Source organism: Ailuropoda melanoleuca, chromosome 1, assembly GCF_002007445.2.
Source record: "Ailuropoda melanoleuca isolate Jingjing chromosome 1, ASM200744v2, whole genome shotgun sequence".
Lineage (NCBI taxonomy): Eukaryota > Metazoa > Chordata > Mammalia > Carnivora > Ursidae > Ailuropoda > Ailuropoda melanoleuca.
The window spans coordinates 185,920,671-185,933,742 of NC_048218.1; the positions used below are offsets into that span (position 1 = coordinate 185,920,671).

Below are 13,072 nucleotides of genomic sequence, written 5' to 3' on the forward strand. Positions count from 1 at the left end.
CCTCCCGGCACCTGCGCCCCCGGGAGGCGCGCAGGGAGCTCCGTCCCGGCCGCAGCCGGGTGGCAGCCGGAGCTGGTGTGCTCGGGAGACGCGCGGGCCACCCGGCTGGCGGAGTCCCCCCGCCGCGGCCCCACCGCGCCCTGCCCTCCAGTCCTGGGTGAGGTGCAGCCGCGCCCGCGCTCACTCTCCGCGGCCTAACAGGCGCCGCGGCCCGGGGGGGGGGGCGGTGATGCTGGGGCTGCAAGGAGGAACGCGGAGGCTGCTGCAAACCCCTTCTCCTCCGCTGCTCAGCCCCGCCGCCTGTGCCGCGGGCTCTTGAAGCGTAAAGCGAGCAGTGACGCCCCTTCCCCCGGCCCTCCCCATGCCGCTTTCCGCCTTTCTCGACCTCTCCCGCCTTCGCAGGGGCCCCCTCCCGGTCCCACCCTCCGAGCCGAGTCCCGCGGGGGTCAGCTGGAGAAGGCCGGGCCCTGCTTCTCCGCCCCCTTCCCCCACTCTGCCCCCGGGTCCCGCGCGGTGCGGGAGGCGTTTGCTGGGGGCGGATGCAGGAGTGGAGGAGCACCTAACAGGTGTGATTGCGAGCTGGTGGGCAATCCCTGTATCGCGGAACTAGAGCCAGGGCCGGCTGGCAGAGGCGAATGGCCTAATGCCACAAACCAGAGGCCGGGCCTGGGACCAAACTGTGGTGCTGTATATTTAATGTTCTAATTCAAAGCCAGCTGTGCCCCGGTCACAGAGAATAAACACGAGACTCCATGCCTGCACGCCCCAGCATCTGAAACGTTGCCACGGGGCCTCGTTCACTTTTTCAATCTCTCTCCCTGACCAGTCTGCTTTCCTAGGTTAGTCTACTAAGGGCCAAAGACGGAGATTCAAAGCCCCCAGAATTATGAAACGATTTGAGGCCAGTTGGGTTGGACATTGCTCTGGCTGCCGCGCAGTCTCATATCAAGAATGGTACCTTTGCTCACGCTGGCACACCCCAGTGCTGCTTTTCTCCTTGCAGAACTAGGTCATCCCAGAGATGGAGAGTGAAATAGAGGGGACATTTTTATTTATTTATTTATTTATTTATTTATTTATTTATTTATGGTAGAGAGGGTGGGGGAATCTAGAACTTTGGTGTGTTGGGGGGGCTGCGCTTTTTAATCCAATTTTGAATTGGATTCTGAATCCAAAATTCAGACTTAGAATTGAAAAGGATTGAAAAGAACCTTATGGGTAAATTATACTGATTTATAACCTCCTGCTCTCATCATATCTAGGCAGAAACTAGATAACAGTTCTAATATGTAAGGAGATGGAATGTTTCTTGGATGGAAGGCTTTCTGGCCCCACTCTCTCTCCTTACTTATTTCAACTCCTTATGTTTACAGTCTATAGTTGCTTAATTGTCTGTGATTTAGGTAAGAGAAATAAAAGTATGGTGAGAAGAAGAAAAATTGTTTAAGTAATATCACTTGTATAAGGTCAAAATAATGACTTTTTTTTTTTTAAGCTTTGTTAGCATGTGGTTTATTTGCAGACTTCCTTTCACATCTGTCAAAAGTCAGTGAGTGGAAACTGTCCTGCTGGGGGACAGAAGCCTCAGGTACAGGCTCGTCAAACCAGCCGCAAAACAGTAAACGGTTAGTTGCCCAAGTGACAGAGCAAGTACAATGAAGAGAAATAATAATGTTGTTAAAAAACTAAGTTCAACTAAGTCTGAAGATCTAATCAGCTTTAATCAATGATTCATGAATTGGGCTGCATCCCATTTAATAAATAGAAGTGAGCTCCAAGGAGCTGTACAAAATGGAAGACTTTTATAGGCAGAAACAAGGCAGGACATGGAAAGTTATTAGTAAAAGAAAAGAAAGAATTGTTTTAGGCAAGGTCACCTTCCTTTGTGTGGGAGTCTATCACGCAGATTACCACACTAGTCCCGATCAGGAAATTCCAGGTGGTGATCAAAAGTCACATTTCTGTAACTAAGTCTTGGTTTGCTTTCTTGGGGCAAGTAACTCCATATTGAGCCTGTTATTATTATTTTTTTAAACACCGTAAACAATTTCATGAGCACCTACTATATACAAGATGCTAAATACCCTGGAAAAATAAAGGGTTATAAGACGTACTCTCTAAGAAGTGTATAATCTAGTTGATAGGATAATAACCTATCATATCTGTGTAAAGCCTACCTATGATTATTATTAATAATAATTATGATCAGCTAGTTGCCCCTTATCCACAATTTCGCTTTCCACAGTCCAGAAGCAGATGATCTTCCTTCCTACATGTCATCAGAAGGTGGGTAGTAGCCTAATGCTCTGTCATTCACCTCACTTCATCTCATCATGCAGGCATTTTATCATCTCACATTATCACAAGAAGGATAAGTATAGGACAATAAGATATTTTGAGAGACAGAAACCACATTCACATTACTTTTATTATAGTATAATGTTATAATTGCTCGATTTTATTACTGTAGTTGTTAATCTCCTGCTGTGCCTAATTTAGAAACCCATAGTACATATAGTATATATACTCAATACTATTCGTGGTTTCAGGCATCTGCAGGGAGTGCTGGAATGTATCCCCCGTGGCTAAGGAGGGGAACTACTATACAAACCAACGAATATACAGTTCTTTAAGTTATTATTATACTAAATAAACTCAACCCTGGGCCCAATTTATCAGATACTAAAAACAAATGCACTTCTTCTCCATAATTGCTATTCAAGCAAGAGAAAGCACTTCATCATGGTAGTGTAAATACAGGCATTCAAACATGCATACACTAACTTACTAGATTAAACTTGAATTGTTTTCCAATAGTTAATTAAACTTCAAAGGCCCAAGTCTTCTATTTATTCTACCCTTTCTTAAAGATGCAAGGAAAACCTTGAAAGGTCTAATACTATAGTTCAGTCTAGTTCATCTCAGGGAATGTAGGAAAATCTTGGATTAAATACAAAAATTATGTCTTCTATTCCTGTATTTTTATCCTCAGCGCTTGACAAAATTTCCGGTTTTGTGTACCATACATATCTTATAAGTTATATAGGTATAATAGGTATATAAGTCATATAGGTATAATAAGGCATGTATAAAATTTATATATATGTGACTATATATATATTTATATGTGACTATATATAGTCACATGCTATTGAAACATGCTAATTTTTTAAATTAGAGAATATATAATAAAAATCTTGTGTCTCATCACTGTTGTCAATGTATTGCTCTGCTGAGTGGGTTAGAGTACTCAAAATCTCAATGTTCTGGGTCCTTTTTTGAATCTGTTTCTCATTTATCTTAGGAGAAGTGATATAAAATATAAATTAACAGTTATAAAACCATAGCAGAAAATGCAGCTATTACCTGTTATTCTACGTTTCTTTTTATATTTTTGTTGTGGCCTCCTTAGTTATGCCACTTAAAAATGTATGAAACAGTAACTTTAAAAAAAAAGTAGACAAAAAGGATAAAGGGAAAAGTTTTAAAAAGTCATGAGACAAAGGGCAAGAAAACTATTCATTATATAAATTGCCACTCATTCTTTTCACTCATTGCCTCATTCTAAAAAAAATGAGTATCTTCTACCATTCTGAAAAGTTAGCCCACCAATGATAGCAATCTGTGTTTCTGCTTTATCTTCTCATCGTTCTTTTGTTTTAACCATTTTATTGCTGGATTTCCAAAAGGAAAACTGCAGCATGGCTTTAATGATCCATGATGATTTTATAATTTACAATTCTCACCTCAGAATCTCCATGATCATAAAATGTGTAAAAGCCTTTCTGTGTTGGTCTTTGCTACTGTAAACATTAGGTTGCAATGATACATCTGTAAAAGCAGCAACTTGTTGAAGTTGGTGGGCACCAGGGTGAGGGGAGGTTAAAAGTATGAAATAGGAATCTGCAATAAAATAATAACAGGTTGAGAGTCCCTAGGTTAGAAAGCAGCCATTCAATGAATGCTTTGAAACACTGTTCTTCCATGGAAAACACAGTCTTCTTTGACCTCAGAGGCTAGGAAGCTGTCTGAGTAACCATGTCTGCAGAGATGTAACAATTCCCGTGGAGCCAACACTAACCTTACTGGACTGGCCAGGTTGGAGCCGGTAGTTAGTGTGACCAGGGAGAGAGCTGCTAATTAGGAGAAGGGTCCTCTGGAGGATTATGATCATCTTCCGTGAATTGTTGTCTAGTGGGCATAGGGTCACGATTGTAGACTTTTAGATGTATGGAATGCCTGAGACCTTTCATTGCACAACAGAAGAACAAAGGAAAGTGCATGGAAGCACAGCATTTAGAAGAAAGCTTAAGGGAAGTTCAATAGGGTAAGGCATGAATGTAATGACAGAAGAAAACAGTAAAAGGCAGCAGCCACACTAACAGTAGATATAAAAACCTTTCTTATTCTGGACTGAATTATACACACGCACACACACACACACACACACACACACCCCTCTTATATATTATAATCATCAAGCCACGAAGGAGGCCATCCATGCAAGAAGGCTTGCAATTGCTGAATGCTGGCTCCCTAAAAATACCACCAAAAAATAACCTGTTGCTAAGGCAAAACTGAGTTTGTTGCTTACCATGGAAAGGAAGCTTTCTTCTTCCTCAACAAAGTTTTAATAGCATCTTGGAGTGGGAAGGACAATGTTGGACTATTTATGAGGTTTTTGGATTCTGGTTTAAGATGGGTCTTTCAATACAAGGACTTGATTGGAATTAGGTAATGATTATGATATAATGGTTTAGGATTGGTGGACACAAGAGCAGCGTTTTGAGGTGAGAGTTTCAAAAAACGCTGAGAATAAATAATAAATTTTTATCTCTCTGGTCCAGAGCTTCCTAGAATAATAAAGTTGTGTTGATGAAGACAGTGGAAGTCATGTTAATGAAGACTGCCAAACAGTAACGTCATGACCACACAGACAATGAGCTTTGGAGATGCAGATGTAGGATCTTGGGTTCACACAATCTAATGGCAAGTACTAGCTGGAATCTGAGGAGAATAATTGGAGTAAGGACAGGTAAGAAGCAGGGCTGACACTGAGTTTAGTAAAATGATGCTCATCCCCACTGTATGGAGGGCAAGGGAAGGGAAAGGGAGGTTGACTGATAGTTCAACAAAAACACAGCTGTGTACAATATTTGTATGCATATGTCTACAGTTTCATTTACTTTACCTATACTCCTTTCTTAATTAATTTCTTTTGTTATATCCTAAAGTTCCAAATTAAAGAATTTGTTTTATATGTTCCCTAAACATCTGAAGAGCAAATGGACCATCAGGAGGCGACTAATAGATTACTGCTCGCTGACAAATGAAGAAAGATCAAATAGGACTGTAAACTTTTTTTGAACCTGACACTGTTGGGGGATTATCCTGGAAATCTTTCCTACTGTTCCTACTGCCTGTCTTCACAAAGCTCCTTCTTTTTAAGTGTACTCCTTTTACTCCTCTTTCTGATAATCTGATTAATGGGAAGTCACGTTGATATCAGGAAAGTATCCTTTTGTAACTCCTCCTGGTAGCTTTTTATGTACTTTTAATATTGTCACTTCAAATTTCAGGCTTCCTTTCTGTCCCAGAAATGTCTTGAATCTCCTAGTTTTCACTAGAAAACTGCCTCAGCTGAGGATTATTTCTGAGATTTTCCTGAGTGGGGCCCTTAAAGAACAGACTGAATAAATTGTTTCAATTCATAAAGCTTAAAGAAAAACCAAAACAGTAACAAGTTGTTGTGGAAAATCTTGCTTAAAAAATAAAGTTTCACTTTGAGCAATATATAAATCAGAAATACTCCCTTTGTGTAATCTTTGCCTGCCTGCCAGTGCCTCACCTCAGAATGAGGAGAGGATTTTCCCCTCCTCAGTTCATTCCATTATGTTTTCAAAGGGAGTAGTTTATTTTGAATAATACTTACGAGCACTGGTCAGGGTTTATTGGTAAGAGAGGTCATCACTGTTAGTGGATACTACTTAATGTGCACCTACGTGTCAGCTGTGCACTCCGCATAGATTATCAGTAATTCATATAATCACTCTCTTAATTTTTTTTTAACAGACATTGAAACTGAGGCTCAGAAAAGTTACTTGCTCAAGGTCTCAGCTAATAAATCAAAAGCCAGCTATGAAGTCATTTCTACTTGACACCAAAGCTCATTTGCAATACACTGTGTTATCTCTTATGTTCTCATATTAAAAGCATCTTGAGGGGCGCCTGGGTGGCTCAGTTGTTAAATGTCTGCCTTCGGCCCAGGGCCTGATCCCAGGGTTCTAGGATCGAGCCCCGCATTGGGCTCTCTGCTCCACTGGGAGCCTGCTTCTTCCTCTCCCACTCCCCCTGCTTGTGTTCCCTCTCTCCCTGGCTGTCTCTCTCTCTGTCAAATAAATAAATAAAATCTTAAAAAAAAAAAAAAGACATCTCGAATGAGTTGAAGTTGCAGATTTAATAAAAAAGACCCATTTTGTTTATAGGTCTAGTGGGTGTTAATTTAAGAATCCCTAACCCCTCCCCCAGCTACTCCATTCCTTTGGCCATCCTGCGTTTTATTTTAATCATTAATCTACACAGTCATCTCATATCCTTTTATTGTTATTGTTCAGTACATTTCCCTGTTTATCTTTCCCCACCTTTCCTTCTGGGTTTCTTTACAGATTAGTAAAGGGCTATTTATTTGTACAAATGAGGCTATGTGGAAGGGGTTGCTGTCTGGTGTGGAATAGAAGATAGAGGTCAGATAACAGGAAAGTTAAGTATGGAATGCAAATGTGTTCCTGTGGGCTGTTAGGACATGTCTTCAGCAAACTCACACCCTGCCGTCCCAGTTAATACCCCTACTCGTGGTTACCATAACCTAAAAACCTAGGCGTGGTTCAGTGCAGAGACTTAACCGAAAGATTGGCATGTGTTCATCTAGTTAACAAAGTCTATTTGCACCGGGTCTCCAAAACCTAAGTGCGTATTATATTTCAGTATTTTCCACACAGAAAAAAAAAAAAAAAGTTGCTAAACACGATTGTTTGCTAATCTGGAGATTTTGGGGGAAATCTACCCAGTTTTTCAAAGGCTCATTTTTCAGTGAGGAATGATGGGAAGATTGATGAAGGTTAACTGAACAAATACCTCAGTCAAAGAAAACAAGTTATGAAAAAGAAATTAAGTTTCACTAGTGCTCAGCCTCTGTCAGGCTTCTTATTACTGCATTCTAGGTATTCGGCTCGGAGCAGATGCTGTAAAGCTGAGCACCACATGGACCTTACCCTCACTGAGATCACAGTTTAGGCTCCAGTGTTAATTTATAATCATTACAAGCAAGATGGTAAATTCTAGATCTAATTAGTTGCCGGTATGCCAGACTGCCAGGTCCCATCCTCACAAACAAGAACCCAACTACGGACTTCCTTGATAGGCAGAGTGGGACAGAGCACTTGCTGGCTGTTCACCTGCACCCTTGTTTCTGTCTCCATAGTCAAGACAGGCAAGTAGGTGGGAGGTTGGTAGGGCAAGTGAGATCTGTTGGCAGCTTCCATGGAACTACATTAACACCGCAATGAATGGTCTTTCCTCTTCTGCCAGTTTTATGAAATCCTTTAACCACCAGTAGTAAAGGTAACATATCTGATAGCTCCTGCTTCCAGACTACATTCCCTGTCTTACAAAATGTCTCCGGCCCACTGGAGGGTTCTAAGTGCCCACACTGGTTGTGTGAAACAAGCTCACTGATAAGCGCTCGGAAGAGAGGAGTCATTTTCATGCGGATTCCAGAAAACAGGTGAAGGATGCCTGAGTCAGTCCTGTTGGCCAATAGCCTGGATTTCTTCAACCGTCCGGGGAGGGTGCGGTTCCTAGAACGTTGTATACTCATTGCCTTCCTTTGCTAAGCTGCTGGTTCTGTTTCCTGCCAGCTGGTGACGACCTGGTGGTTTTCTTCCTTTCACTGGAGTTACTTGGCCTGACCTGGGTGACCTGTTTCTTCTGTGAGTGGTCGAGTTGGTGATACAGTGCTCTCCTCTGCAGTGATGACTGCTACAACTCTTGCTTCAGAGAATATGTATTTCTTATATTTATATCCTATGTAGATTTTATTTATAATAACTAAATATAAATGTATATTTAAATATATTTTTCTTCATTCAACAGTTATGGAACACATATGTGCAATATTTTGTGCTATACCTTGGACATTAAAAACATGAATATGGCAAAGTCCACTCCTCTTGAAGTTTCAAGTATTGCTTACTATGAAAGATATACCTGTTTACTGAATAACTTGGAAATAAATAAAAGTAGAAAGTAAAAGAAATACATATCCCCCATGATACCACCACCCAAAGATAACCATTGTTAATATTTTGGTATGTAGCCTTTCAACAATATTATAGTATCACCAAAAGGAAATTATATTATGCATTCCTTTTATAATTTGTAATTCGCTCTTGTCACTTACTGGTGATTAGGGAGCATCTTTCCATTTGGTAATCTGCTACATCATTGGTTATGATGACAATAGATTCCTTTGTAGAGATATCCCATAATTTGTTCAGCCAATCCCCAATTTTTGCCTAGGTACATTGTTTCCAAAAGTTTTGCTGTTATAAACTTCCATGTGACAAGCATTCCCTTAATTATTTTTTTCATGTAGCCATGTTTATTTACCTAGACTATATACCTTAAAGTTCAAATGGAGAATCAAAGTTACATACATTTTAAGGCTTTGGCTATTACTAAATAGCCCACCAGAAGCCTTGCTGGCACCTTTGAAAACTTTTGTAGAATGGGACTAGGAAGTCATGGCTGGTGGGAGGTTGGCCTTACGGTAGAATGTTGGTGTTGAGAATGTATGTTTGGGGTATGCCGAATGATGTGTTAGGCTGATTGGATAGTAACAAAGATAACCTTTGAAAAAATCTAATATGATTAAATAAAATATAAACGTATTATTTTGAACCATATACTGTTACTTCTATCTCTCCACACATAAAATTCCATTGCTCATCTCTCCCTCTAAAACAGATACTTCCCTCCCTCCCTTCCATCATCCCTCCCTTATGTCCAGTTTGTATACATACAAACATTTTTGTGCCACTTATGCCACAACCAAAGCATGATCTTAATGTTAGTGAGGGAGGTAGATAAATAGAGACCATAAAACTGAATAATACAAATTATGACAGAAGAAAAGCCTGAGTATGTTTGCACACACAGGAGGGGGACCAGACTCTAATTATTCCATTCTTCTAATATGATAACCTTGACTCCTTAATATCTCTCAGACCCCCATATTTAGCAATTGTTTATTTGCTATTTTGCAAAGTTATTATTTAGCAATTATTGTATACTGTCTGTTTTTACTCTCCAGAATCTCTCTCTCTTTTTTTTAAAGATTTTATTTATTTATTTGACAGAGATAGAGACAGCCAGTGAGAGAGGGAACACAAGCAGGGGGAGTGGGAGAGGAAGAAGCAGGCTCATAGCAGAGGAGCCTGATGTGGGGCTTGATCTCATAACGCCGGGATCACGCCCTGAGCCGAAGGCAGACGCTTAACGATTGCGCCACCCAGGCGCCCCTCCAGAATCTCTTTTAAAACATTTTTAATAGTTTATTGTCTGCTTTCCATTTCCAATGCTATCACCCTCGTTCAGACGACTGTGACCTCAGCCAGGACTATTTCAATAACACACTGATGTACCCAGCCCAAGTTTCTTTATCTTCCTCCAATCTATCTTGGATATTGCTATCACTGTAACCTCCCTCAGCCACGACTTTGAAGATTTCATCACCCTAATCAAATACTTTCAAAAGGTTTCCCTGACTTATAGCAGAACACCCAAGCTCCTTTTCTTGATCATCAAGATCAAATAATCTACTTTTTCGTCCTTATTTCTTGTACTCATCTTCAGTAACCTTCATCGGACCCCCTCCAAGATCAGCAAATCCTATCCATTTTCCAAGACCTGTTCATATTGATTCCCTCCATAAAGCTGGGCCAGACTTCACCTACCTGAAGTATTCTGGTTGTTGATATATCATGAATTTTATCATGTATTTTTTTTTTTTTTTTGAGAGAGAGAGAGACAGAGCGAGAGTGGGGAGGGGCAGAAGGAGAGAGAGGATCCCCAACAGGCTCTATGTCCCGTGTGCAGCCCAACACAGGGCTTGATTCCACAACCCTGAGATCATGGACCTGAGCTGAAATCAAGAGTCAGGTGCTTAACCGACTGAGCCACCCCATTGACCCCATCATGTACTACTTTTATTGTTATCCTGAATTTTTTAGAATGTCTCATATCTATGTTTTGTCATATGGAAAACTCTTTTGAGTCACAAATACTGTCAGCATTTCTGTAGCTCCTAGCATAGAAACATACACAGAGAGGAGATCATTCAACTTCTATGGATTCTGATGCTGATTTAAATGAGCTTACGTTCGGACATTCGCGACCTTCACTGATTATATTATATGTAAATAAAATCTAGTAATATTGATATGAACTAGGTCACATATGTTTCTCCTACCCTTCCACATTTTAATTTAATAACCAGGGTGAAGAACATCTAACTGAGCTCCAAACAAGTTCTTCTTCCATTTCTTCATCCTTTCCTCCTGCTAAGGATTTCTAGGGAGGAGAACACCTCTGTCTCACCACATGGTTCCTTCTTTTTTTTTTTTTTTTTTTTTTTTTTTTTTTTTTTAAAGATTTTATTTATTTATTTGACAGAGATAGAGACAGCCAGCGAGAGAGGGAACACAAGCAGGGGGAGTGGGAGAGGAAGAAGCAGGCCCATAGCAGAGGAGCCCGATGTGGGGCTCGATCCCACAACGCCGGATCACGCCCTGAGCCGAAGGCAGACGCTCAACCGCTGTGCCACCCAGGCGCCCCCCACATGGTTCCTTCTATTATGGAATCCTCTTACCTAGGAATCTTTTTGTAGAAAATTATGGTGGGGGAGGGCGGAAAAGAAGAAGGAAGGGGAAACATATGGAAACGTAGAAAGCAAGCATGACTGTGGCCTTCCAACCATTCCTTACACTCACATACATGGCAGACAATTATTGCAGCATGTTTTCCCAGTAAGCCCAGAGTTTGCCTTTGAATCCCAGTCAACAGAATGGTAAAAGAAGACATCACCAATCAACAGGAGTTGGCAAGAAAAATGAATTATATGTGGCATTTCCATTCTAGAATGTACATGGGGCATTTACCTCTTTTTGGGTAAATTAGATATATGATAATTTGCATTTATACACACATATGCTCTCATGATTGGGGTAACCATTTATTTTATAAAAGTCCTCTCCCTGGTAAGCAAATCCTCACAGAATTTTTTGAGGTCACAAGCTTTCCTAGTACATTAAGTGTGCTATTGTCTGAGTCATACACAACTATTTTTTAATATTACGTGACATGAGGTGAGTTCTTTTTTGTATTTAAGGCTATAAAAATGATTGTTTGGAGCCAGAATAAACAATTAACAGATAAATGCATTAGAATTTATATAACATTCTTAAATTGAGTTTCAACAAAACTATTAGAATATCAGGTATTTTATTTTATAGCATGGATCTAGGCTCATTCAATACAGTTATGTATGGGCAGAATTTTTTTTTTTGCGTTTGCGTAGTACTTTATAGTCTACAAAGTGCCTTCATACTTCTTTTCTCATTTGTTCCTTGAAATAGTGTGTGATAAGCAAGGAGTACCATTTACTGCTAGGGAAATTCCAAAATAGGTAAGCTGTATTTCAAGGGTTAAAATAACTCTTGGAGAGGCTGAGGTTGGGCCCAAGCCTAGACAGTTTTTTAATTTAGCTTTTATTTAATTTAAAAAACAAAGAACATTGTATATGAACTATCCAATACTTTCATATCTTCAATATTTATAAGGTACAAAAGGTTATGCAGAGAAAATTTCCTTCTGACATCTGTCCCCAACCCACCCATTTCCTTTTGGGGCAATATTATTAGGTTAGAATTAGTCCTATGCATACTAGTGAACAGAAGACTCCTCTACCATTTTTTATGCTGATGCTAATATAGTACATTTTATTCTGCACCTTATTTTTTTCACCTATTAACTCTGCAAAGAAATCATTCCAGATCTATACATAAAGAACTCATCTTCAATGTTTTTATTTGAAACAATGAAGTAGTATTGCACTGACTGAATGAATCACTATGCATCTAATGAGGCCCTTACCAGTGAGCATTCAAATGATTTAAAGTCTTTTGTCATGGTAAAAATGCTACCATATATACAAACATACAGATGACTAACAGATACACGAAAAGATGCTCAACATCACTAATCATCAGGGAGATGCAAATCAAACCATAATGAGATATCACCTTACACCTTAACTTACTGTATCGGTGAATTTCAACTTCCCTCTAATTTTCCATGTTTCTGAAGCATCTTTAGGGTACCTTCTGAAATCCTAATCTTACCTCTGAGTACTCCTTCTTAGCAAAAGGCATTTCCCTTTTCTGAATTTTTTTACCCAAGTATCTGGAAACAACTTCTAAATTTTAGAATTTTATACAGTGGTGTAGATCTTTCTTTTGAATCTAAGCTATTTGGGCACTCAGATTTTTCTGGGGGTGTGTGATAACAAGTTGTATTCCTTGAGTTATTCCCCCTGACACCTAACCCATGGCAATTGTCCTGCTCTAAATCTACCTCTCTAGCATGGTGACCCTCTCCCTGTCTGCTGACCCACTGGGTCTGTCCCAGAAAGAAATTATTGCACCACCTTTTCCCATGCCCTCCTGTCCACAGATGAATTTAGTGGATTATGGTTAGCCAAATACAAATCCTGAAAACATAAAGAACAGATTGTAATTGACAAACCCTTTGTTTTCAAGTTATTTATCTGTCTTTTCAGCAATAACACAAAGCTCTCTTTGTCTCTGAAAAACAGAAAGAACTTCTTAACTCACCAAGTATTTAAATCTACTCAATATGATGGGTGGGCTAATGCGTGAATCCTGGCCTGGTACAAAGGAACTGTTGTGAAAAACTCCTTCTCAAGCCATATATGCTGCTCAGTTTGCCACCATGA

The 13,072-nt window shown here is 40.0% G+C and overlaps 1 protein-coding gene across 1 annotated transcript in view; it reads right to left on the reverse strand.

The window, feature by feature from the left end:
• The window catches only part of TMEM229A (transmembrane protein 229A), a 6,610-nt gene extending 2,436 nt beyond the window's left edge, over positions 1-4,174 (reverse strand). Inside the window, exons 1-2 of the mRNA XM_034646234.1 lie at positions 4,082-4,174; positions 12-559 (exon numbers count right to left, since the gene is read on the reverse strand). Coding sequence (XP_034502125.1) covers positions 12-559; positions 4,082-4,174 — 641 coding nt within the window. The remainder of the gene's footprint in view (positions 1-11; positions 560-4,081) is intronic.
• Positions 4,175-13,072: the final 8,898 nt, after the last annotated feature.